We start from the raw sequence: 27,001 nt of genomic DNA on the forward strand, positions 1-27,001 counted from the left end.
GATTTCATTGACTATACAACTGAGAAGGGCCCCCTAGCTGGAGCTGATCCACCACAACACAGGATATCTACTTACTTTGGAAATTATGGCCTCATGGAGCTACTTCAATGGGGCTCTTAATTCAAGCACTCTTTCAATCAGACCTTCTGAAGTTACTAGTTCAATCTTCATTTTACCCAATTTCTTAGAAACATTTGTTACAACTGATCAACTTTGTTTTAAAGTATGCACCTGCTGTCTGTAAAGCAAATGGTCTTTATTCTCTTCTAGTGGACTGGCTAGTCACTATTGCTGAACATACCATACTGGAATGTCTCAGAGTTTGGTTCTCCAGCATAATTCTTCTTGAAGTATGAACTCTTCAAGAGGTGAGTCAGAACCACTTCTTAGGAGAAGTTCTGAATGATTATTAAAACAATAGTTTTTCTTAAAATGGTTATCGGAATTTACTGAGGGATCAGGAATATTATGGAAAATACTATAATATGCATTAACTGATTCCCTTACAGAATACATAGAATGTGCTGTATATGCACATAAACTGAAAAATCAGTTACAATTATAAAAATGAAAAGTTTTGAAATAGTTTAGTTTTCAAATTAAACTTCTAGGATAACAGATACTTTTTAAACAGAAGGCATAGTTTTAAATTGTGTGCAGAATTAATTCAAAAGATGTACTTCATTATGGAAAACATACCATAAGTCCCATGAATTGCTTTTGGCCACCTTAACCTCAAAACTGGTATGTTTATGCTCAGTATTTTCCAAGGACAAGCTCTTGAAAGGTTATTTAATTCCCAGGGGTCCACCCTAAAAGTATATCCATTAGTAACACCAAATAAACTCAGCAAGATATATGTATATTAGTATATATGTATATATGTGCATGTGTAGATATACACATAGATTGATATATATGTGCACATATATACTTACTTAAATATGTAAATATATATATGTGTGTGTGTGTGTGTGCGTGTGTCTGTGTGTGTATGATCATAATACTTAAAGAAGAAAAGGTCATAAATTTGATAGAGAATCAGGAAAGACCAAGACAGAGTTGCAGGGAAAGACTGTTGAGTGGAAATGATGTAAATACAGTATTAATGCATGAAATAAAAAATAAAGTAAATGTTAAAAAAGAAAGAAAATTATATTAAAGCATGGTGGCAACATGGCTGAATGAACACAGGAACTTGCCATTACATCTGATAATCTCAGCAATCTATTGATACAAAGAGTGAACTGACACTTGCAAGTGGATCTCTGATCTCTACACATATTCCACCGCACATATGCAACACAAATATATATGAAATAAAACAGAAAATAAGTAATAAATCAGTGTAAAACTAAAACAATAGTTACATTAAATCACTTCATCTATATTAAGGAAATGGAACAGGACGGATGGTGCCACATGTGATTACAACATGGATCACTGAATAATTTAAACACACTGTTAGAGGCTACTGCTTAGAAAACAAGATTACTACCAAGACATTCCTATTCACTGACAATGTACCTAATAACCCAAGAACTCTGACAGAGATGTACAACTATCACAACTTTAATTCGGTATCAAGTTCTGATGTTTAACAAATACATCTGCCAAACACAGTGATTTTTTTCTGATGCATCCTGGCAAGTTCAGTTGGCAACCACTGCAGAGGCTGATGTGCAGAACGTGTAAGTGAGGTTAAAATAATTCATTAACCATATGGAAGGAGAACCATGTGAAATACCATCAAAGAACCACAGACATTGTGTTATATAAGTCTATTCCCCAAAGAGTTTCATCAGTTTCCTTTAAAAGCTCAGGATTCTCAAACATTTGCCTTTCCTCAAAAATTCACTCTTTTTAAAATAATTATCCCTGATAATGACAAGGTAGACCCTATTAAGACCATATGAAAAATCATTCAGAATGATTTGAATACTGTACCTTCGACCTGGCTGTAACACGTAAAGTTCATCTTTCTAGAGCCTAGAGCAGATGTTTGATATATGTTTAATTATTAACCACAGTAACAAATTGTTTAAAAACTATCTTCTATTGATGACTAACCACTGGAATTCAGTGGTCATAACAACACCAATCATAGAAAATATACTCCCTGTCATTCATTCCTAGATGTAGCAAATAACAGTGAGCCCACTGATGACTTGCTTAATTCTCATTAATAAGCCTCCATCGTGCTCATACAAATGACTGGAATTAGATTCATTGAGTCACACAAGAAAAGAAAAACTTAATGTAGGAAGGTGGCTTGTCAGAAAGAAATGTTTCAGTGGGAGGATAAGGATGAAAGAAAGAGGTAAATAAGGAAGAAAATAACTACAATTCATTGTATACAATTTATAAAATCTCCAAAGAAATACAAGTAAATAAAATATGAAATCACAATTCTGTAAAATTATTAAGACTACTTGAATCAAAAGCAAATGGGGCATTCAAAGTCATTTCTACTATATGGTGAATTATATATATTTTTCCTAAAAATGTTGTCACCATGAATTAATATAATTTAATGTGGTTATAAGGAGAACTACAAACTTAAGAAATTATGCGACATACATAGCATATGTCCTATCTTAGTCTTTTCATGAAAAATCAGCAGGAGGGCTCCTGAAGCATGCCTGCTTTATAGTGATGTAGACATAGAGATACAAAATCAACTCTTTTGTGGATGTTTGCCACTAAATTTGCATTTAACACTTCTTACACTGTGGTTAATGTGGCTTCATGTAATAAAAGAAAATACACTGTGATTCACTGTCCTTAATTCTGACTTTATATTCTATAAATCAACCACATCTAGTGATTATTGCAAACTATAATGAACAATATGGACATTTTATAATCAAGAATCCATAAAAAAATCATGTGTGATGCATATAATAGACACTCTAATGTCTTTCTATGATTGCCTACCTGTTGGTTATTGAATTTGTTAACAGCAAAAATTTAGAGTAATTATAGGTGGATATTGTGTATGTAATACTTTTGTTGTGTAAACTGAAAAAAATCTTTTAAAAAATCTATTTAAACCAGTAAAACAGCAGAGTAAAAAGCTAATTCTGAAATTATTGTACAATAAGCATATCTAGCACAGGTAAATTATTTTTAGACAGAATTATAATCAAGATAATAGCATAAGTTCATATATTTGAAATGTATATTTACAATAAATCATACAAGAAAAACAATACTAATTCAATTCCTTTGACTATCTTAAACATCATCATTGCAATGGGAAAAAGACTATCTTGCACACTTGAGGTTTTATGATTCCTCTAAGTTTAATGGGTAACCCATGCAATCAGGAGATGCAATTCCTAATGGAAATGCAGACAAGTATGAAATTAGGTGCCTCTTCCTCTTCTGCTATGTAGTCTTTTCAGGTACATCTTGTACATTGTATTTAGTAGGTCTCTCTTTGAAATGTCAGTATGGAACAGACCTAAATCTTTTCTTTACTTGCTATTTACTTGCCATGGCAGTGCATGTTTCATCAAAGCAAGATCTCTGCTGAAAGTCGAAGACAGGGTTCTAGAGAGATGGCTCAGCAGGTACAGGTGACTGCAGCTCAAACACAGTGACTCCAATCCTAACCTATTTTGGAAGGAAAGTACCATCCCACTAGTTACCCTATAACTTCCACATGTAATTTATGGTTTATATGCACACACAAACACACACACACACACACACACACACACACAGAGAGACACCCCACACAATACACACACACCATAATACACATACACACTAATAAACAAGCAATATTTCTGATGTTCACTTCTATACATAGTGCTCTATTCATAATTTTAATTTTGGAGGAAAACTCAGTGGTTTCTGATCTCAGCAGAATGTTTTCATTTTTCCTTCCATAACAGTACCTCTGTTGTTCCCTAGTAGTTAAATCTCCTTTTGAAATATTGTTTGCTTAAATGAGTGACAGAATTATTTAGGGCATGTCTACATGCATACTTGGCTCCATTATGTGTGAAATGTCTTACTTTAGGGAGAAATTAGATCTCTCAATAGAATTATCTTACATCTCTCTGAATATTACAGCACATTTTAAAAAGGATGGTAAAATTGACAATATTATATGCTCCCAATGGAGGCAATTAAAATAAATATTGAAGTAATTATTTATTTTGATGAGCTACACTAGTGATCAAAAATAACTCTGAGCAAAACTCAGACAGAATAGCTAGCAACTATCATGAAGCTTTTCCTTACCCTTATGAATTAAATTATATTTTTGTTTTTCTTCTTTAGGTACAGAATTCTATCAATTACCATCCTTAATTTTTGCTACATTAGGATATTATTGGAAAAAAATTCCCCCATTTTTTATTTCAAAAACAATGTCAAAACAAATTCAATTTTTCTAATATCACCTGGTATATCATAAAAATTAACCTTTTCAAGATATAATCTCTAGAGATGGACTGCTGTGATCTCTTTTGGATGCCACTGCATAACCATTATCTGCATAAGCCTATATTTTGTGATTCCACAAAGGATAATACTTCTCAGTCTTTTTTTTAAGTCAATCTTTGTAATTGATTTAGCTTTTTTCTTGTTTAGATGTATGTTGCATATTTTCTCCATTTTTTCAACTCACAGTTTCCAAACCCAGTGCTTTTAAACACAGAGAACTTTATTCACATCACACATTTTACTACATGACATAACCTTGTTACATCAATGACCTTTCTCCTTATTCCAGAATATTCCCTTATTATCCAAAATCCTATCTTTCTCTGATTTTAAAATCATTTCCTTCCAATGTAATTTTGTAAATTTTGTTCATGGCTATTCCATAATCAATTCTCCCATTCCCTTGCCTTCCCAGCCTCCCATGACCCCCACCGATCACCCACTCCCCACCCACACCCCAAGGATATTGAGGCCCTTCAGAGGGGGCCATAAAAATTCTTCACATCATTTGGGGGAGGGCCTAGGCCCTCTTTCCTGTATCTAGGCTGCAATAGTATCCCTCCATAAGAAATGGGCTCCCAAAATCCATTTGAGCACCAAGGATAAACACCGGCTTCACTGTTAGAGGTCCCAGAGACTGTCACAGCCATTCTTTTCTAGGCTTAATACACAACCCTCTGATTCCTTCCCTTCTGTTTCCAAGAATATGTAAGTCTTCCTTTGATGCTAACAGGAGGGAACTAGTCACTCACTATTGCTTCTTTCACTGGAGAGCTTCACACTCTTCAAAGGTTCACCAAAGTATCCAGGTTAGTGTGATTTTACCTGATCTTCACCAAGCTGAACCCAAACAAATTCTTACTACAACAAACTAGTTACTTTCATTTAGTTGACACTTTTATTTTTGTTTTATTTTGTGTCATTTTGGTGTACTTGAATTTTGTTTGATTCCCAAATACTGCTAATCATTAACACAGTTGATTGTGGGGCAATACTCTTGTAATTTTACATTTTTCCTTACATCTTCCTACATTACTTCAATGTCTAAACTGTAAAAGTTTCTATCCTTTTTATGGATTTTCTTATTCTATCTCTAGACAACACAAAATCTACTCTAAAGGATATCCTTGTTTATTACTTAATTGTAAATGCATTTTAAAATGTTATTTTCTGTCTTATACTTTCATTCTTTTTGTCTAACAGAGCTTGAAAGAACCATAAATACCTCATTTATTTGTTTGGAACTCAACATAATGTATTTCGCAAATAATAAATGCACTTCTTAAATAGATGTCTAAAGTATCATCAAAAGACCTGCTATTAAAATTTACTTCTTTTTTTAAAAATGTTATGGAGTTACAGATATTCAGAAAGGTCATTATTGAGGGTTGTTTATTCTCAATCCAAAGTTTTTAATTAAAATTTTACATCTCTGTGTAGGTATACATCAATTACAACATGCCTGTGCAGCTCAGAGGGCAACTTGAAGAAGTCAATTCTTTCCTTCTACCAAGTAATTTCTGAGTTTCAAACTTGGGACCTCAATCTTGACAGCAAACTCCCTTACCTGCTCAATAAATATTCTACCTAAATGTTGATTACGTTGCGGTTCAAATCCACCATGAATATTAATGTCATGATTTCAAGAAATAGATTTTAGCATTCTTACTACTGCCAGTAGGAAACCCCATGAATAATGTATTATATATAATTGCTGATACTTATAATATCCTGATTCCATAAATAAATCTTATAAGAAAATAATATAGGCATTAAAACTAAATCAGCAAACAAAGACAATGAAATTGCTCAATATCTTTGTAACTTTCCATTATATCTTTGTAACTTTCCAACATTTATTTTGTTGGTACATTTTGTTATGCTCCGTTCTTTTCAAGGCATTTAAAGCTCTTCTGTGGTACATACCTGTCCAGTCTCCTACTACTTTAAAGTGGACACCAAATGTTGCTTTGGTTTCAGTAGGACACTGAAAAAAAAATACTGGAATCAATTCAGATTGTTATATATTAGAAGCATATGATGTGATCAAAACTTTTATTCTGATAGCTAGCCCCCAGATCAACAGCTAATGGGAAAGAAAAGGATAAAACTTATAGAAAAAGCAATGTTAAGAAAAAGATAAAATTTATATGATAGAAAAAGCAATACTACCTCATCATAAGGAACTGAATTTCTATGAAGACCCATAAATAACATATAAAACAGAAAGCACACATAGAAAATTTAATAGTATATCCTATTCAACTATAAATCCTGTTAAAATATTTTTGAGGTAAAACATAAGAGTCAAAAGGAAAAACTAAGATATGAAGGATAATATCTTTGTGTGTCTTACTCATAGACATTATATAGTTTGCATAGAGACAAATCAGAGTGAAAATTCTAAATAAGAGGTGTATTTTATATATCCAATATGATACTGGTCAAAATACATCTATTACATTTTGTCTTTTCATTGTCAGGGAAAAAAATCTGTATGGCACCTATAGAGGCAAATGAATTTCAAAATGGAAGTAAAAAAGACTATTCTGTGGTCCCGTATTAAGATAACCTAAAAATTACCCAGGCAATCAAAGAGAGATACATTTCAGCAGGTTATGAGAAAATATTTCACACATTTTCCAGATAACTAATTGTTTATTTACAATCCCCAAACTTAACAGTTTTCAATATTGGGTATTTTTCCAATTCATTTGGTAATGTTAAGTAATCTGAAGTTATGACAGGATGTAGGTTATACATTTTTTGGCATGAAACTCATAAAGAAGTATTACCCTAATAACTTCCCAATTTATTTAGGAGTGTTGACTAATGTCTTGTTGGAGAGACTCACCTATGAAGGAAATAGACCTGTTAAATCCGATGAAACTAAAAATAAAACCTAATGGTTACAGATAAAGATTATTTGCTAGTGACCACTCAGTTTGAATCAAGTACTACTATTTGTGAAGAACTGTATAACCATTGTATCTATTTAAAGATATATTAACCTTGAATAGTGACTTTCAGAAACAAGGATACCAAGCACTAAATCACACATAGGAGTAGATTTTGGGGAAATGACAGGTGGGGAGGGAGAAATGGAAGGATGAGGAAAACTGTGGGTGTAATTATGAGAGAAGAACATAACAAAAGTACAAGACAGAATTTTGACTGGGCCTGCTGGACTTAGGTTTTAAATATGGCAAACCGGTATCTTCATTAAAGCAAAGATAAAGAAAAGAGGTCACATAAAAATCTGGGAAGGGAAAATAGTTGAGATCTCCTGGGTATACTGGGAGGGTGTGTAGAAGGGAGAGGATGGTGGAAGGGAACATAAGGGATCAAGAAGATGGAGTTAGGGGAGGGATAAAAGGGGAGATCACTGAAATAGATATCTTGTTAGAGGGAACAACTAGGAAATTAGAGAGAAATCTATGTTAGAGAAATTCTCAGGAATCCACAAGGATGACCCCAGCTAAGACTCCTAGCAATAAAAGAGAGTGTCTCTGGATGGGCCTTTCCCTTTAATCAGATAAATGACTGCCCTAATTGTCATTATAGAACCTACATACACTAACTAATGGAAGCAGATGCAGTGACCCACAGCCAAGCACTGGGCTGAGCTTCTGGAGTTCAGCAAAAGAGAAGGAGGAAAGATCATACAGACATGGGATGTCAAGACCATGGTTAGGAAAACCACAGAGATACCTGACCCAAGCTGGTGGGAATTCATGGACTATGGAATGACAGCTGGGGAACCTGCAGAGGACAGAACTAGACGCTGTTAATGTGGGTGATAATTATGTGACTTGATCTGTTGGTTGGGCCCCTGCACTGACACAAGGACCTAACCCAGGGGCATGAAACAGCATTTTGGACCCCATTCCCTATGCTGGGATATGTTGCTCAGCCTTGGTACAGGGGAAGGGGCTTGGTCCTGCCTCAACTTGGTATGCCAGGCTTTAGTCTCTCAAGGATGGCCTTACCCACTCTGTGGATTGAATGGGGGTGAGAAGGAGTGGAAACAGGGAGGGGGCTGGGACTAGGGGAGGGAGGAATTACTGGGGTTGGTATGTAAAATGAAGAATAATTTTTTAAAAAACAAATTTAAAAAAATCTCTAGGTTTCCCCCTTCTTTGTTAGCATGACTATTGGTATTATCCTCGTTTAGTAATGTTTAGGCAGCCAGGTTGGTGAGACTTCATGGGTGTAGCTTTCTGACATTTCTAAGAGACACAATCTTACACCAGCTTCCTGTTTCTCTTGCTCTTACAATTTTCCTACCCCCTCTTCAGCAATGATATCTGAGTCTTAGACACAGGGTCTGTGTTATAGACAAAGAACTACAAGCAACTAAAGAATGTTGAGAGAGGGAGAAACCCCGCTAAAGGACACACAATTAGTTACCCAATACCAAATTGTTAACCATGGAAACATAGCCACACAAGCCACATTATATGAATCGTGCAGGTTATATTGATAAATCTAGTAGCCCACGCACATACACACACACACACACACACACACACACACACACACACACAGAGAGAGAGAGAGAGAGAGAGAGAGAGAGAGAGAGAGAGAGAGAGAGAGAGAGAGAGAGCAACAATTAAAGAAATAGAGGCCATTACTTTGAATGAGAACAGGGTGGGGGTATGTGGAAAGAATTGATTGGTGAAAGGAAAGCGAAGGGAAATGATGAAATTATATAATAAAGTTAAAAGATTCATTCTTACCCCGCCCTCAAAAGGAGAACAAACACTGTGGAGAAGTGCAGTAAGGAAGATAAGGATACAACACAGGATTTCCAAACTGATTTTTCTTGCAGTATCATTGTTGCTATCAAGAACATACAATATTAACTCTTAAACACTGAAAATACTGTTTATCCACTATATACTAAGTCATGTATGCGTAAATTCATGCATCACATTTATAAATGTGATTCTCAATTTACGCCATCTACATCCTAGTAATGGACAGCTCTAATAGAAATCCAGTTTTTATTAGTAAATTTAAAAATAAGATACCATGTTTACAAATACCCACTGCTTTTATTTCATAGCATAACAGACTGCATAATAAAAGATGGAGCCTGCATAAAACAAGAGTCTCAATAATGTTATAAGAGATCAGTGTGACTGTGTGTGTGACTGCGTGTATGACTGTGTGTGTGGTATATGAGAGTGCAATTGCCCATACATAGCCTAGATGTTGGTGTCCTGTCTTTTTTCTAGCATTGTCTACCTTATTTTTTTAGACAGCATATTTTCACTGAATTGCAAGTGATCATTTGTTGAGGTCAAGTGGCCAGGAAGCAACTAGGGTCCTCTTTTCTCTAGCTTCTCTCCAGGGCTAGGGTGACAGAATGGCAAGACCTTTACCACTTAAAGGTTCTAGGGATCAAACTTGGATCTTCATTTTGGTGCTGCAAATACTTTACCCTCTAAACCTATCTTCCCAACATCCCAAGTTGCTATTCTGATCGTCTAAACCGACTTGCTATTTCCTCCATTATGAATGAATGAAAAGACAATGCAAGCCAAGAAGAGAGTAGAGTGAGAAGCAAAAAGAGCTTACTACTGGATTCCCAAATTTATATCCATATTGTGATAATCTCACTATGAATTAGAAATGAAAATATATACATTATCTAAATATTCATATTTGTGTTCGCTTCTTATTGAAGACACTATAGAAGACATTTAAAGATTTTAAAGGACACTGTCAACCCTTTTCTCTCAAATGCTGGCAGCTTCAGAAATAGATTTGGTCCTGATCTGAGAAATGTGGGAGCACTTCTATTAACTTTTTATGAATAATGTCTTATAGGTCATTCATAATGCTTTAAATTTAAAACAATAGATATCAACACAACTTCTACCTAAGCATATTGATCCACATTTGAAAGAATAATGTACAAATTAGCTCCATATGTGGTATGGCAAAACTAATGAAGATTTTATAATTATATTTCATTACCTTTTCATACATAATATGCAGACTCATTAAAACTGCCTGAAGAGGTATGCTCAGAATTAAGTTAATTCTCATGGATATTTTTAAAATTAGCTCTTTAAAATTCTTAAAGGGAAGAAATAATGAAGCGCTGACAAAGATAATCTTTCCTAGAAAATAATAAAGCAATATGCTTAATAAATGTTCATTAAAAGGCTTCATAAAATTATTTGTGGCTAGGTTCATAATAAAATAAAAAAGCTCACAATAATTATTGAAATATCTAAAATGTTGAGCAAAATACATACCAACTGACTAATTATATAAAACCATAGGTAATAAAATTTAAGAGACAAGAATATTGAGTAACTTCATACATACCTTTAAAAAATGTATCAAAAACCTCTACTCTAATAAAAATTCAAGAATTTAAGTAAAAGTTTAGCTTAAGTTTAGTAAAGATAGAATCACAAAGTCTTCCTATACACCAAGGTCAGAGCTTGGCTCATGTGGATCTTAAAAAAAAAAAAAGAAAATATGCATTACCTAAGATTAAGGATAAGAGAATTAAAAAATTCCAAAATTGCCATATTGGGCTTCAGTTATAGGTCTGTATTTCTATTTGATAAACTAGAAGCATCATATCTATTCTTTATACTTGTTTGATAAGGAATTAGATTTTTATTTTCCATAATTATATGGCTTATTTATTTATTTATTTATTATTACTCTATTTCTTTTATTTCTACCTTTTATGAGACAGGGTTTCTCTGTTTACTTTTGCCTGTCCTGGATTCACTCTGTACATCAGGCTGAAGGCATTAGATTTTTAACATGAACAATTTATAGTGGCACAAAAATATAAAAAGATATCTATTTTAGGAATATAGTATAAAGCAATGTCTCTATACATATACTTATTAAACTTCAAAATTTTAAGAGATTTTTTGTTTTTAAATTAAGAAACTTGAAATAAATAAAATTATTCAAATTTATATCTAAAGTTTATGTCAAATGTTTCAGTGTAATCAAATTTGGGAAACCAAACAAAATGATCATAGATCACAATTGATCATAAGAATGTTCTTTAACCATTTTTATGATATGTTTCTGTGACCAATTTTGATTTCCTACCTCGAATCTCCCATCTTGTTTACTGTCTGAGAGATAGTTCATTCTAAGTTGAATTTAACTGAAATTGTTATTACCATACTTCTTAAGTGATATTCTTTCAATTCTCACATATCTGGACATGGAACCAAATTAATTACAGAGTGAGGCCCAAGTATCACAATAACATCACATATTAGTCCTGGTGCCAGGATTCAATTAACTTTCAAGTCCTTTCTTTTAGTATCCAAGGGAGCATATCTGACCACAGAATCTCTTATTAGATGATCTTTTTTGGTGCTTTACAGAAAAGCACGAGTATTGATTGACATCCCGATTTCCCAGCTCATGATGCTACTGAAGTAATTGGATAAAGAGAGCAGTAACTGCATTAACTGGCTAATCCACTAATGAGTCTATGGTTGGATTAGTTATGAAGAGACAGGCCAAGTCAGAGAAAGAGAACAGGAAGCCCTGTCCCCAGAGGTCCCACTAAGACTTTCTCAGCTTACTGTCCACTGAACAATGAACATTCTGCTCTTTCGTGTCATTATATTATACCATGATGCTCCAGCACAAATAAATTGCCTGACCCTGGGCTGAAAGCTCTGGATGGAAAGCCCAAATAAACCCTTCCCTTATGTTGCCTTCTTAGGTATTCTGCCACAACAATAAAAAATTTACTAAATACTATCCAAATTCTATCTTACAGATGAAGGCCACAAATACTTGTTTCACTGTTTCCATCACTGAATTGACTGATTCGATTTCATCCATTTTAATTCAACAAAACCAACTGTCAAATTCTTATTTTTTCCTGTCCCCCATCTTCTCACACTCTGCTCATTTATAATAACTTCTTTTCCACTCTGCTGCTGATTCCTGCAATTCTTTGAGATCCTCCTGCCTATCTCTCCTGAGTGCTAGGATTAAAGGCATGCACCACCAATGCCTGGCAATGCTACACATTTTCATAAATATAAAATGTTATTGTTTACTTGAAGATAAATAGAAAAAAGTAAATAGTGTGTACCTATATATTTGGAAAAGTTAAACTCGTTATCAAATATAAAATTCCTAGAGAAATAGTATGGAATTTTATTTACATTTTACTTTTCTAAATAATTTATTTATTCTTTTACATTTCATTTTACATTCTAACCACAGTTCTCCATCCACCCCTCTTCGTGCCCTCCCTTGCTTCCCCATTACCCCACCTTAGTCCACTGCTCCTCACTGGTAAGGGCTCCCATGAGGAGTAACAAAGTCTGGCACAACAGGAAGGGACAGGGCCAAGCCACTCTCCCATACATTAAGTCTCAGCATGGCATCCTACCATAGTGAATCAGTTCCAATGCAACAGCTCACATACCAGGTTTGTGTTGTGGTCCTACTGCCAGGGGCCCCTCAGTAAGTACAAGCATCATAAATGTCTTCCATATACAGAGGGCCTAGCTCTGTCCCCCAAAGTCTCCACTGCTGTCGGTTTAGAGTTCATGAGTTTCCAGGAGCTTGTTTCAGCTGTCTCATGATCTTGACCTCCCCTGCATGCATATATACATATACATATATACATACATACATACATACATACATACATACATTCCCTCCTCCCTCTCTTCAACTGGATTCCCAGAGCTCGGCCTTGAAAGTTCCTTACAGTACAAAATGGGGACTGCAGAGATGGCCCAGTGGTTAAAATTTTTTTTTGTTTTTTTTAGGAGACATGGTTTCTCTGTATTCTTTTTTATTGCTCATTCAGAGAATCTGGGTTCAGTTCCTAGCACTTACATGATGGCTCACACCATCGGTAACTCTAGATTCAGGGGCCCTAATACCCCCAACTGAATCTTGCATGACACCAGGCACTCATGTAGTGCACAAACATACATACTGGCAAAATACTCATACACATAAAATAAATAAATCTAAGCAATTGTAAAAAGAAAACAAATATTAAAATAACCAGCTTAAGATAACAAAAATACAAACTATAATTATAAGTAAAATGAGTGATATGTACAATTAGAATATATATGACAAATTTTTGAAATGCAGAATGTGGTGAGATGGTGCTTTAGGAAATGAATGAGAAAATATATGAAATTAAATTCCACTATATATAAGAAGGCAGCATCATGAGAATCAAGTTTGTCTTTCATCAAAACATTGGAGATCCCAGCCCCCATGTCCAGATGCTTTATCAGAGGCCAAGTTAAAACACCCTGCCCAGCCTGCTAACATTCCCTAAGGTCCACCCTACAACCCCAGGATGCACCTGCTTCCCTGGTTTCCATATTCTGGCCCACAACTTCTAGAGAAAGACTTCTGCTTTACCCAAGGTAAGATACTGCCTGCAGACCACTAAGGTTCCTTAAAGTCCATTCAATATCCACCAACAGCACCTACTACCCTGGACTCCATATCCCAGCCTACAAACTCTGCAGAAAACTTCTGGTGTACTGGAGGCCATACCATACTAGGAGTCCCAGAGATCAAGTATGTACTGGAACCTCAGAGGCCACACAGGTTCTTGGAAACACAGAGGCTACATTGGCACCCAAAACACCAGTAGACTTGCATGCTAGGAAAACAAAACAGAACAACAACTAAACAAATAAAAAACAACAATTAAAAAAACATGAGACTCCATAGTCACCACAACACCTTACGACTTAGGACAGAAGACGAGAGAGGAAACAAAAAAGAAGGAACAGCATCCAACAAAGACAAAGCTAGGAGTAAATACCTAAACGTATATACATCCCAAACAAAGATGCCTAAGTGTCAGTATAAGAACAAAATCAACAAGAAGGGGAATATGGAACCACTAGAGTCCAGCTATCCAACAAGTACAAGACCTGAACATGTAAACACAGCTGAAATATGATACGGGTCATTAAAGAGCAAACAAAAACATGAAAAAAGTAATGAAGGAAAAGTAATGAAGGAAATCAATAAATTCCCTAAAGAATGCCAAGAAAATCAAGCAAAAGCAAACAGGTCAAGGAAACTATTCAAGACCTGAAAATGGAAATGGAGGCAATGAAGAAAACACAGAGAATTCTGGAAATGTGAAATCTGGATAAGTGAACAGAAACTTCAGATGTAAGCATTACCAATGTAATACAAAAGATGGAAGAAAGAAATTCATCACATTCCTCACATTCCTGAAAGGGCTTTTGAGAAATGCAACAACCTTTCCTAATAAAAGTCTTAGAGCATCAAGAGAATAAAGGATACACCGTGTGTACCTAAACATAGTAAAGGCAAAATAGCTGACAACAGCAAGTCAATAGCCTACATCAAACTAAATAAGGAAAAACTTAAAGCAACTGCACTAAAAAAAAGACAAGACAAGGCTATCAACTTTCTCCACATGTATTCAATATAGTACTTAAAGTTTTAGCTTAGCAACATGATACCTAAAAGGAATCAAGGGGATACAAATTGGAAAGGAAGAAGTAAAAGTTTTGCTATTTGCACATGATAGGGTAGTATACATAAGTGACCCCCCACCCAAATTCTATCAGGGAACTGTTACAGCTAATAAACACCTCAAGCAAAGTGGCAGGATACAAGATTAACTAAAAAAAAAAAAACAAAAAAAAACAGTAGTCTTCTTATCTACAAATGATAAATGGGCAAAGAAAGAATTAGGAAATCCAGCCGGGCGGTGGTGGCACACGGCTTTAATCCCAGCACTCAGGAGGCAGAGGCAGGTGAATCTCTATGAGTTCGAGGCCAGGCTGGACCGACAGCCTCCAAAACAATACAGAGAAACCCTGCCTCGAAACACCAAAAAAAAAAAAAAAAAAAAAAAAAGAATTAGGAAATCCATACCCTATATACAATAGCCACAAATAATATAAAATACCTTGGAGTATGTCTAACCAAGCAAGTGAAAACCTATATGGCAAGAATTTTAAATCTCTGAGAAAAGAAACAGAAGAAGCTATAAGAATACGGAAACATTTAACATGTTCAATGACTGATAGGATTAAATAGGAAAAATGGTCATGTTACCAAAAGCAACCTACAAATTCAAAGCAATTCCCACCAAAATGTAAACACAATTCTTTACAGAACTTGGAGGAACAATACTCAACTTCATATAGGAAAACAAAAACCCAAAATAGCTAAAAGAATCTTGTACAAGAAGAGAACTTCTGGAGGTATCCACATCTCTGATTTCAAGCTGTATTGCAGAGCAATAGTAATAAAAACCCCAGCGTATTGGCATAAAAACAGACAGGTTGATCAATAGAACAGAACTGAAGACTCAGACATAAATTAACATACCTATGGATACATGTTTTTGATAAAGAAGCCAGTCATACACAATAAAAAAGAAAACATCTTCAACAAATGGTGTGGTGTAATTGGTCTATAACCTGAATGTTACAAGAATGCAAACAGATCTAGGTCAATCATCCTGAACGAAACTCAAGTCGAAGTGTACCAAAGACCTCAACAGAAAACCAGATACACTGAAACTCACAGAAGAGAAAGTGGGAAATAGCATGTTCAGAAAGGACAACTTTCTGAACAAAACACCAGTCATGTAGGTACTAAGAACAACAATTACTGTATGAGACGTCAGTATTTGAAAAGCTTCTGGAATGCAAAGGACACTATCAATAGGATAAAATCACAGCTTACAGTATGGGAAAAGATCTTCACCAATACCATGTCTCATAGGGGCTTATCTCCAAAATTTATGAAGAACTCAAGAAGCTAGACATCAAAAATCCAAATAATCCAATTTTTAGAAATGGGGTACAGATCTAAACAGAAAATTTTCAAGAGAAACCTCAAATGCTGAGAAGCACTTAAATGTTCAACATCTTTAGGCAGCATGGAAAGGCAAATCAAAATGACTCTTTGATTTTGTCTTCCACCTGTCAGAATGGATAAGATCAAACACTGAGAGCTCTTGCTGGAGAGGATGTGGAGCAATGGGAGTACAAATTTGTAGAGTCGCTTTGGAAATCAATATGGGGGCTTCTCAGAAAATTGGAAATTGACATATCTCAAGACCCAGCTATTCCACTCCTGGGCATCAAACCAAAGGATGCTCTACTATACCACAAGGACACTTGTGCAACTATGTTCACAACAGTTTTATTTGTAAAAAGCCAGAAATTGAAAACGACCTAGATGTCCCTCAACCAAAGAATGGACAAGAGAATGTGGTACATTTATATAATGCAGTATTACTCCTCTGTTAATACCAATGACATAATGACATGGTGAAATCTACAGGCAAACAGATGGATCTAGAAAAGACCATCCTGAGTGAGGCAACCCAGACACAGAAACACATACATGGTATGTAGCCATTTATAGGTGTAAATTAGTCAAAAGTAAAGCACAAGCATGCTACAATCCACAGACCCAAAGAGATTAACAAGGACGGCTTGAGGAGGGTGGGCACATGGATCTCACTGTGAACAGGAAATAGAAGAGACATCACCGGTGCATAGTGGGGTCTGGATAGTGTTTAGGCATGGGAAGAGATGGAATCAGGTGTAGGGAAGATAAAAGGTACTGGGAAAGACAACGGGAATCAGGGCATCTCTGGGATGAGCAAAAAACATAGTGCAATGGAAACTCACAGCAATCTATGAGGGTGAATTTATCTAAGACTCCTAGCAATGGGAATTATGGAACCTGAACTGGCCATCCCCTGTAACCAAGCAAGACTTCAAGTAGAGGGATTGGGATCCCAACTTAAACACATAACCTTTGATCTACAATTTGCCCTGGTTACAAGATATGCTGGGGTAAAGGTGGCAGAGAAATTATGGGATTGGCCAAACCATGACAGGTTGAGTTTGAGACCAGTATCATGAGAGGGAGCCCACTCTGAAATTGTCTGGAGGACCAGGACCTAGAGGCTTGGCATCCCAGAGACCTAGGACAGAAACAAACATGACTGGCAAAATAAAAAAATGACTCCTAATTATATTCTGCCATATTTAGATTGTTGCCTAGCCCAATTGTCATTGGCAGGCTTCATCCTGCTACTGCTAGAAAGAGCTGCAGAGTACCACAGCCAAGTATTAGAAAGACCCCAGGGAATCCTGTGGAAGAGAGGGATGAAGGATTATGGGAGTCAGAACGGCCAAGGACACCACAGAAAACCTCACAGAACCAACTAACATGGGTTCATAGGGCCTCATAAATACTGAACCATCAACCAGAGAGTTTACATGGGACCAACCTAGGCCATCTGCACATATGTACAATTGTGCTTGATCTTCTTGTGGAGTTCCTACCAGTGAGAGCAGGGCTGATTCTGATGTGTTTCCTGTTTTTTGGGACACTTTCCTCCTACTGTGCTGCCTCATCCAGACTTAATAGGAGACGTGGCGCCTAGTCTTACTGCAAGCTTACATGCCATGGCTGGCTAATATCCATGGGAGACCTGACTTTTTCCAAAGAGAAAAGAGGAATGGATGGGTGGGAGAGATAGGAGGTTTTCAGGAGAGAAGAGAATTAGGGGAAAATGTGATTTGGCTGGGAAAAAATTATTAACAAAATTTAATAAAATCATGGGAGAATCTTAGCTCTAGGGGCAGGAAGCAAGAGCTCGAGTCCAAAGAAGTTTAAAAATAATTATTTATATTTCTTTGTAATCTATCTCTTCCAATATTTACCTCACCAAGAGAAAAAACTAAGGCAAGTATCATTCCACAAACCCTACTGCTAGCAGAGGTAAACACACAAGGTTCTGGGTCTGGTACTTCTGGCCCATTGGAAGCAAGCAGTATTTTTGGATGGGAGACTTTTGATGACTGCTTCTATTTTCTTAGTTGTTATAGGTCTATTTACATTGCTATCTCTTCTTGGTTTAATTTTGGCAGGTGATATCTATCCAAAAAGTTGTCCATTTCCATTTAATTTTCGAATTTTGTGGAGTTCAGGTTTTCAAAGTATGACCTGATGATTCTCTGGATTTCCTCAGTGTCCGTTGTTATGTCCCCCTTTTCATTTCTGATTTTGTTAATTTCCATGTTCACATTCTGCCATTTGGTGAGTTTGGATAAAGGTTTTTCTATCTTGTTGATTTTCTCAAAGAACCAATTCTTTGTTACATTGATTCTTTGTATTGTTTTCCTAGTTTCTGCTTTATTGATCTCAGCCCTCAATTTGAATATTTCCTGGAGTCTACTCCTCCTGGGTGAGTTTGCTTCTTTGTGTTATAGAACTTTCAATTGTGCTGTTAATTCTCTAGTGTAACTATTCTCCAGTTTCTTCATGTGGGCACTTAGTGATATGAACTTTCATCTTAGCACTGCTTTCAAAGTGTCCCATAAATTTGGGTATGTTGTGTCTTTGACCAAGGAGTTGTGCAATTGGCTAGTATTCAATTTCCATGAGTTTGTAGGGTTCCTGCAGTTTGTGTTGTTGTTGAACTCTAAATTAAAAGCATGGTTGTCTGATAAGATACATGGAGTTATTTCATTTTTTGTACCTGTTGAGGTTTGCTATGTTACCAAGTATGTGGTCAATTTTGAGAAGGTTCCATGTGTGGTGAGAAGAAGTTATATTCTTTTTTATTTGGATGGAATGTTCTATAGATGTCTGTTAATCCCAACTGGGTCATAACTTCTATTAGCCCCTTTGCTTCTTTGTTAAGTTTCTGTCTGGTATTCCTGTCCAGTGCTGAGAGTGGGGTGTTGAAGTCTCCCACTATAAATTTGTGAGGCTTTATATGTGATTTGAGTTTTAGTACTGTTTATTTTACAAATGTGGATGGCTTTGAATTTGGGGCATAGATGTTCAGAATTGAAACTTCATCTTGGTGAATATCTCCTGTGAAGAATCTCTTTTGATTGATTTCAGTTTAAAGTCTAGTTTGTTAGGTATTAGGATTGCTATCACTGCTTGTTTCTTGGGACTAAGTGATTGGAAAATCTTTTCCCAAAGCTTAACTCTGAGGTAGCATCTGTCTTTGAGGCTGAGGTGTGTTTCTTGTATTCATTTACTGAATAAGTAATGCAAGCATACTTCATGTAATGTCCAAATATCATGATTGAAACTGAGTTTTTTAAATTCCCATCACAACCTAGACCCCAGTACAAGCTTGTCTATTTTAGTTAATAGAACTCTAATTGTTTAGGAAGAAACTTAGGTATGAAGCTTGATTTCTTCACATTTAAAATCTAGTCTCTGGACAAAAACAATCCCTGATAAATCGGGCTTCAAAATGGATTCAGAATCTGGCCCCTCTCACCTTGGTCAAAGCCATTATCATACTTCCACTACATGACTGGAACAGACTCCTAAATGCTCTTCCAGTTTCTACTCTAGCTCCTTCGACTACTCTTAATATAGCAAACAGCATCTGCTCAAAAGTAAGCCATATACCTATTGGATGCCTACACCTTTTGGAACAGAAATAAAGGAGGAATGTATTATGGAGCGGAGTGGGTAGAGGGCGGGTGGGGAGAGGGAATGGTAGGAAAGGAGGGAGAGAAACAGAGATCAGGATGTAAAATAAATGACTAAATTTAATTAATAATTAAAAAATCATAGCAAATCATTTCTCTAATCTGACCCTCCAGTGGATGCTTTATCAGAGAAAAGTGCAAAGCCTTAAAAGTCTGGGAAACACTTAGAGATGTGAACCAAAATTTCAGAGCTGGAAACACAGGAGAAATATGTGCAGCTGTAGTAGGGATTCTGGGAATTGACAACAGTGCATCTTGATATTTAGAGCTCATGGGAATGACAAGGGGAATAAAAGAACCAAGACAGAATCAAAGCAGTCAAAGGATGAGGAGGGAAGCTAGGTAAATTGATATACTGGAAAAAAAATGAAAACTTTTAAAAGTGTTTCAATAAAATGATGAGCATCATGAAAAGATGCTGAATTCTAAAGAGCATTAAGCACTGGGAAATGGTCACTGTGTTTAACAGTAAGAGGGCGTGGTGCATCTTGGCATCAGGGAGTGCTGCTGTGGGCAACTCTGAGGATAAGTAACAGAGAAAGGAAGGAAAATCTGAGCTGAAACATGGGAGCAGCAGTGAGAGAGCAGAGTCAAAAACTGAGTGAGTATCTCTCTACAGAAAGAGTTCCAGGACACCTAAGGCTACACAGAGAAGCACTGTCTGGAAAAGATCGAAAAAAAAGTAAACAAGCAAACAAAAAACCAACAACAACAAAAAACAAAACAAAACACCAATAACTATTGACTGAATAAATCAAATTAATTTAGCCAGTCTATTTGTTCTACATGGAGGATTATTAAGCTCACATTTATCACAGAGGCTATCATTAGCCTCTGAGGAAACATTTTTCTCCTGAAAGACATCAAAGGTACAGGAGTTAGAGGATATTTAATTCTCAAAAATACTCAAACATTTTGTTACGTTCCTTGGTTACTAACCACTGTCTGTGGTTTTCACAAATATGCCTAGAATACATAATTACACATTGTTCCTGGCAATCTACCTTCTCCTCCATCTCAGTATCTAAAGCAAAAGATCTGTTAAACACCAAAACAAGGCAAGTCTTAAGAGCTATGTAGAAGACAGTAAGACTAACAATCAAACTGGTTGACACAGTGTTAACCAGTTACATTAATGCCAGAAAATTTAATGATTATAAAATAATTATAATTATAACATTTTGCTTTATTTTCTTTAAATAAAAAAGTTCCCATAGAAGCTGAGAGATGAAAAACATGAAACATAAAAAAATGATGGAATAGCTATTTGAAAGTGCAGACAAAAAGAGAAGCTCTGCTGTTAGATTCTGATTCATTGAAATAAATGTGAAATCAGGTTAGTCAAGTTTAAAAAATAATGAATCATACAACTTAAATTGCAGATGTCAGAAAAGCATGTTTGTTTCTGAAACAAACAGTAGTGAATAGACAGGGAGGTATTACCATATGCATCAATGAGAAAATGATGAAAAAGGAGATTGTACATTATTTCTACAACTGAGAATTCATAAAAAATAATCAAGGGACATAACATCTACCAAAGGAAAAAAATGAAGAGATGCTACATTTTGTAGTTAGTATAACATCTCATACTTTCTTAAGTCTTGACTTTTTAAATTTAAATTTTGTTTTTTAAATTAGAAAAAATGCAACTGTAATATGAGTTTTGGCACACACAGAAAAATCTAATCATTTGATTGTTACAGAACACAGCTGGGAAACACTTGCCAGGATTCACTGAGTAACTCAGGACAAAGTATAAAATTCTGTATAGGTGTTAAGTCAACAACGGTCTAAGGGGGAAAAATCATGAAATTTGAGTTCTAGTTATAGCTTTTGTTATCAACTATATTCTACAATGATGTTGGTCCCTTCAATTTTTATTTTTTATCCTTCAAATGTAAGTTGTACAGATGTTGAAGCTTAAATATATTAATAAATGAGACTTATATGTTTAATTTCAGATTCTAAAGAGGTAATTACTTTGCAAAAGAATATTATTTTGAGATGAAATTTGTGATTGACATGTTATGCTGCCCAGATCGTTCGACTTCCTTTTACTGCTTCTCAAAGTTCACAATCCAAACACTCAGTAACTTTCCCAGTTATGGAGATGGCTCTGTATTGAGACTCTTTCCGTAACTGATTATCACTCAAAAAGTTTCAAACTCATCCATGTCTACTTTTCGTGTCCTGGAGGCATCTCAAATTCAGGAACAGGCCTAGGAGATACAAAGTTTTGGGCCCCTGACTTCAAAACAGGACAACTGTGAAATAACAATTCGTCTGAACAACACTAGTTAGCAATGTTGAGGTCTCTTCTTTTATTCTACCACAATGGTGAGTACTGGATGCCTTCTTGTCCATCAAGCCTTACTGGATGCTATCCTGAGCACAATCCCAGCAAACTAACCGCATGTAAAATCTCTCTTGGTTTTCACTTTAGTGCTTTACTACTTTTCTTTGCATTTATCTAATTACCTTTACAAAAGCTATTATTATTGTACTATTACATTTTTTATCTTCTCTTCTTCCCTCTCTCCTTAATATTCTATTTCCTTTATTTTATCTTGTTTCTCCTACATTTCCTTCAGTCTCCACCCCTTCTGTTACCTCTATGCTCACCCTAAATTATTTGAATTTCATAGCATGCTGAACATTATGTTTGCTGGTTTTTCCCCCCTTTATGGTTAATGGTGATGGAATAGGGAAGTCTAATTAGTTGTAAGTATGCTCCCACATATTGAATTCTGTGTTGTTGTTCCAGCTGTTTTTCTTCTTTCTTTTCTAAATGGTTCAAAGGACTGAGGTTTCCAGAATAGATTGCTTTGCTGGAGAGATAGAGGTGACTAGTTGCACTGAAACTTGATATCCATGGGAGGCCTGTACTTTTAGCAAGAGAAACTGAAGAGGAATGGATATGGGGTGGTGGAAGACAGGACTGAGAGGAGAAAAGGAAGAGGAAACTGCAGTCAGGATGTTAAAATAAATAAACAAATAAAAAGCGAAAGCTTCAAAAGTACACTTTTATTTTAATTAATAAGAACAACCCGGTAATTATGAATGTCCTGATGATCTGAATTATATTTGAAAATACATCTCACTCAAGGTCAAGTGCAAGCTAAAAGTCTCCCAGGTTATTACACCCTGCTGTCTTGTGTGTTTCTCATTTTGGCTTGAAAGGAGCCTCCATTCTTTGTATGGCAGGTGAAAATTCTAGTTTTGTCATTTTTGAGAAAACATAAAAGTTTTTTACTGAAAGTATAAATTCTAATGGTAAAGTGCCTTTTATGGTTTTTTTTTTTGAAGCTGATCAATGGGTAATGGTACGTCACGCTATTTTCTCCATTTAGAACATGCTACAAAATATTTTGTTATGGAAAGGCACTCCTAACTCTGTAGTTGGCATTCAATAAATGCCTTTCTTTCTCATATCCAATATTCTCTGTTTAATATGATGTCAAGGAAACAATTTTAAAAGTAAACTTTCACACAAAAGTAAGAATTTCTGAAGGAAATTTCTAATGACCCGATCGATCGCCTAAAATTACTTGTGTATTTTCTCCCTTTTCAACTTCTATGCTCATTATTGATAAGCTTTGTGTTTAATGGATGAATGCAAGCTGAGAAATGAAAATATGTCTTAAAACTGTCAGAAGCTACCAGAAATTCAAAGAAGAGCTCATTCCAATACTCGTCAAAGTATTCCACACTATAGAAGCAGGAGGCTCACTGCCAAACTCTTTCTACGAGGCTACAATTACCTTGATACCCAAGCCACACAAAGACACAACTAAGAAAGAGAACTATAGACCAATTTCCCTCATGATCATTGATGCAAAAATACTCAATAAAATACTTGCAAACCGGATTCAAGAACACATCAGAAAAATCATCCACCATGATCAAGTAGGCTTCATTCCAGGAATGCAGGGATGGTTTAACATTAGAAAATCTATCAATGTAATCCACCATATTAACAATCTGCGAAAGAAAAACCACATGATCATCTCACTAGATGCTGAAAAAGCCTTTGACAAAATCCAGCACCCCTTCATGATAAAGGTCCTAGAGAGATCAGGGATAACAGGAACGTACCTGAACATAATAAAAGCAATATACAGTAAACCAACAGCTAACATCAAACTAAATGGAGAGAAACTCAAAGCAATTCCTCTAAAATCAGGAACAAGACAAGGCTGTCCACTCTCTCCATATCTCTTCAATATTGTACTTGAAGTTCTAGCTACAGCAATAAGACAACAAAAGGAGATAAAGGGGATACAAATAGGAAAAGAAGAAGTCAAGCTTTCATTATTTGCAGATGATATGATAGTTTACATATGTGACCCAAAAAACTCCGCAAGGTTACTCCTAGAGCTGATAAACAGCTTCAGCAAAGTGGCAGGATACAAGGTAAACTCAAAAAAATCAGTGGCCCTATTATATACAGATGATGAAGTGACTGAGAAAGAAATCAGAGAAACATCACCTTTTACAATAGCCAAAAACAGCATCAAATATCTGGGGATAATGTTAACCAAGGAAGTGAAAGACCTGTATATCAAAAACTTTGTGTCTTTGAAGAAAGAAATCAAAGAAGATACCAGAAAATGGAAAGATCTCCCATGCTCTTGGATTGGTAGGATCAACATAATAAAAATGGCAATCTTGCCAAAAGCAGTCTATAGATTCAATGCAATCCCTATCAAAATTCCATCACAATTCTTCAAGGACCTGGAAAGATCATTAATCAACTTTATATGGAAAAACAAAAGGCCCAGGATAGCCAAAACATCCCTATACAATAAAGGAACTTCAGGAGGCATCACCATACCTGATTTCAAGCTCTATTATAGAGCTATAGTCCTGAAAACAGCTTGGTATTGGCAAACAAATAGGCAGGTAGACCAATGGAACCGAATCGAAAGCCCTAATTTTAACCCACACACCTATGAACACCTGATTTTTGACAAAGAAGCTAAAACTGTACAGTGGAAAAAAGAAAGCATCTTCAACAAATGGTGCTGGCATAACTGGGTAATGGTATGCAGAAGACTGCAGATAGATCCATGTTTATCGCCTTGTACAAAACTTAAGTCCAAATGGATCAAAGATCTCAACATACATCCAGCCACACTGAAACTTTTAGAAGAGAAAGTGGGAGATACTCTTCAACGAGTTGGTACAGGAGACCACTTCCTAAACATAACACCAGTGGCACAGGCACTGAGATCAACAATTAACAAATGGGACCTTCTGAAACTAAAAAGCTTTTGTAAGGCAAAGGACACAATCAAAAAGACAAAAAGGCAGGCCACAGAATGGGAAAAGATATTCACTAACCCTACATCTGACAGAGGGCTAATCTCCAAAATTTACAAAGAACTCAAGAAACAAGTCTCCAAAACACCAAAGGATCCACTTGAAAGGTGGGGTACAGAGCTAAATAGAGAATTCTCAGTAGAGGAGGCTAAAATGGCCAAGAGACACTTAAGAAAGTGCTCAACATCCTTAGCCATCAGGGAAATGCAAATCAAAACAACTCTGAGATACCATCTTACTCCTGTCAGAATGGCTAGAATCAAAAACACCGAAGACAATTTATGCTGGAGAGGATGTGGAGAGAGAGGATCACTCCTCCATTGCTGGTGGGAATGCCGACTCATACAGCCTCTTTGGAAATCAGTATGGAGATTCCTCAGGAAAATGGGAATTAATCTACCACTAGGCCCAGCAATTCCACTCTTAGGCATTTATCCAAATGAGGCAGGTTCATACAACAAGGGCATCTGCTCCACTATGTTCATAGCAGCATTGTTTGTAATAGCCAGAACCTGGAAGCAACCTAGATGCCCCTCAACTGAAGAGTGGATAGAGAAAATGTGGTACATTTACACAATGGAGTATTACTCAGCAGAAAAAAACAATGGAATCTTGAAATTCGCAGGGAAATGGATAGCACTGGAAGAAACCATCCTGAGTGAGGTAACCCAGTCGCAAAAAGACAAACATGGTATGTACTCACTCATATATGGATTTTAAATATGGATCAGGATAGTGCCAGTCTGCACTTCCACAGATAGAGAGTCTGGGAAACAGGAAAGAACCTAAAAGATATGCATATATGCATAGTACCCAAGAGAAGAGGATGGAGACAAGATCCTCTGAATGGATGGGGAACAGGGCGAGGGGGGTAGTGGGACCTGGGAAGAGTAGAGGAGGTAAAGAGGAAGGGAGTTGGTCATGGGGGAACAGGAAGTTGAGGGGGTGGGGGTAAAATAGGGGGAAGAGGGAATCATAGGATCGAAGACAGATCAGGCACCAGAGTGACCTCGAGTGATCTAAAGGTATAACATCAATTGGCAAGCTAAGCAATAGTGGAAGGACCACCTCGAATGCCCATTCCTGATAATGAACTTGATGTCTATAACTATCCGGGAGCCTTCATCCTGGGACTGATGGAAGCAGAGGCAAACACACAACTAAGCACTGAACTGAACCCAAGGAACCCAGTGACAGAGAGAGAGGAGTGATGAGCAAATTGGCAAGGAATGGGCTGGCAAAACCAGCAGAGACGGCTGATCTGAACAGGGGAGTGCTCTTGGACCCCAGACCGACAGTGGGGAGGCCAGAATGGGACTGATCTGGACCCCCCAAATGTGAGTGTCAGTGAGAAGGCCTGGGCAACCTATGGGGCTCTGAGCTGTGGATCAGTGTCTATCCCTGGTATACAATCTGTCTTCATGTGCCTATGGCACAAAGAGAGATGCTCTCTCAGCCTGGACTCTTAGGGGAGTGCCTTGACCCTACCAAGAGTGAAATGATAGACTCTAGACATCCCCTATGTGGAGGGATTTGGCAATAGGGTGGGAGGGAGGGTGGAAGGGGAGTGCGGGAGGAGGGGAGGGAGAGGGAACTGGGATTGACATGTGAAACAAGCTATTTAAAATTAAAATAAAAAATGATTAAAAAAAAACTGTCAGAAGCAAACCTGATTTAGATGCAATTTT

The 27,001-nt window shown here is 36.3% G+C and overlaps 1 protein-coding gene across 3 annotated transcripts in view; it reads right to left on the reverse strand.

The window, feature by feature from the left end:
• Nox4 (NADPH oxidase 4) overlaps positions 1-27,001 on the reverse strand; it is a 132,434-nt gene that overhangs the window by 49,917 nt on the left and 55,516 nt on the right. For all 3 annotated transcript variants that reach the window (XM_021236119.2, XM_005085373.4, XM_040728899.1), the window contains one exon: positions 6,385-6,445. In XM_021236119.2, the coding sequence (XP_021091778.1) occupies positions 6,385-6,445 (61 nt within the window). The remainder of the gene's footprint in view (positions 1-6,384; positions 6,446-27,001) is intronic.

Source organism: Mesocricetus auratus, unplaced genomic scaffold, assembly GCF_017639785.1.
Source record: "Mesocricetus auratus isolate SY011 unplaced genomic scaffold, BCM_Maur_2.0 Super-Scaffold_4256, whole genome shotgun sequence".
Taxonomy (NCBI): domain Eukaryota; kingdom Metazoa; phylum Chordata; class Mammalia; order Rodentia; family Cricetidae; genus Mesocricetus; species Mesocricetus auratus.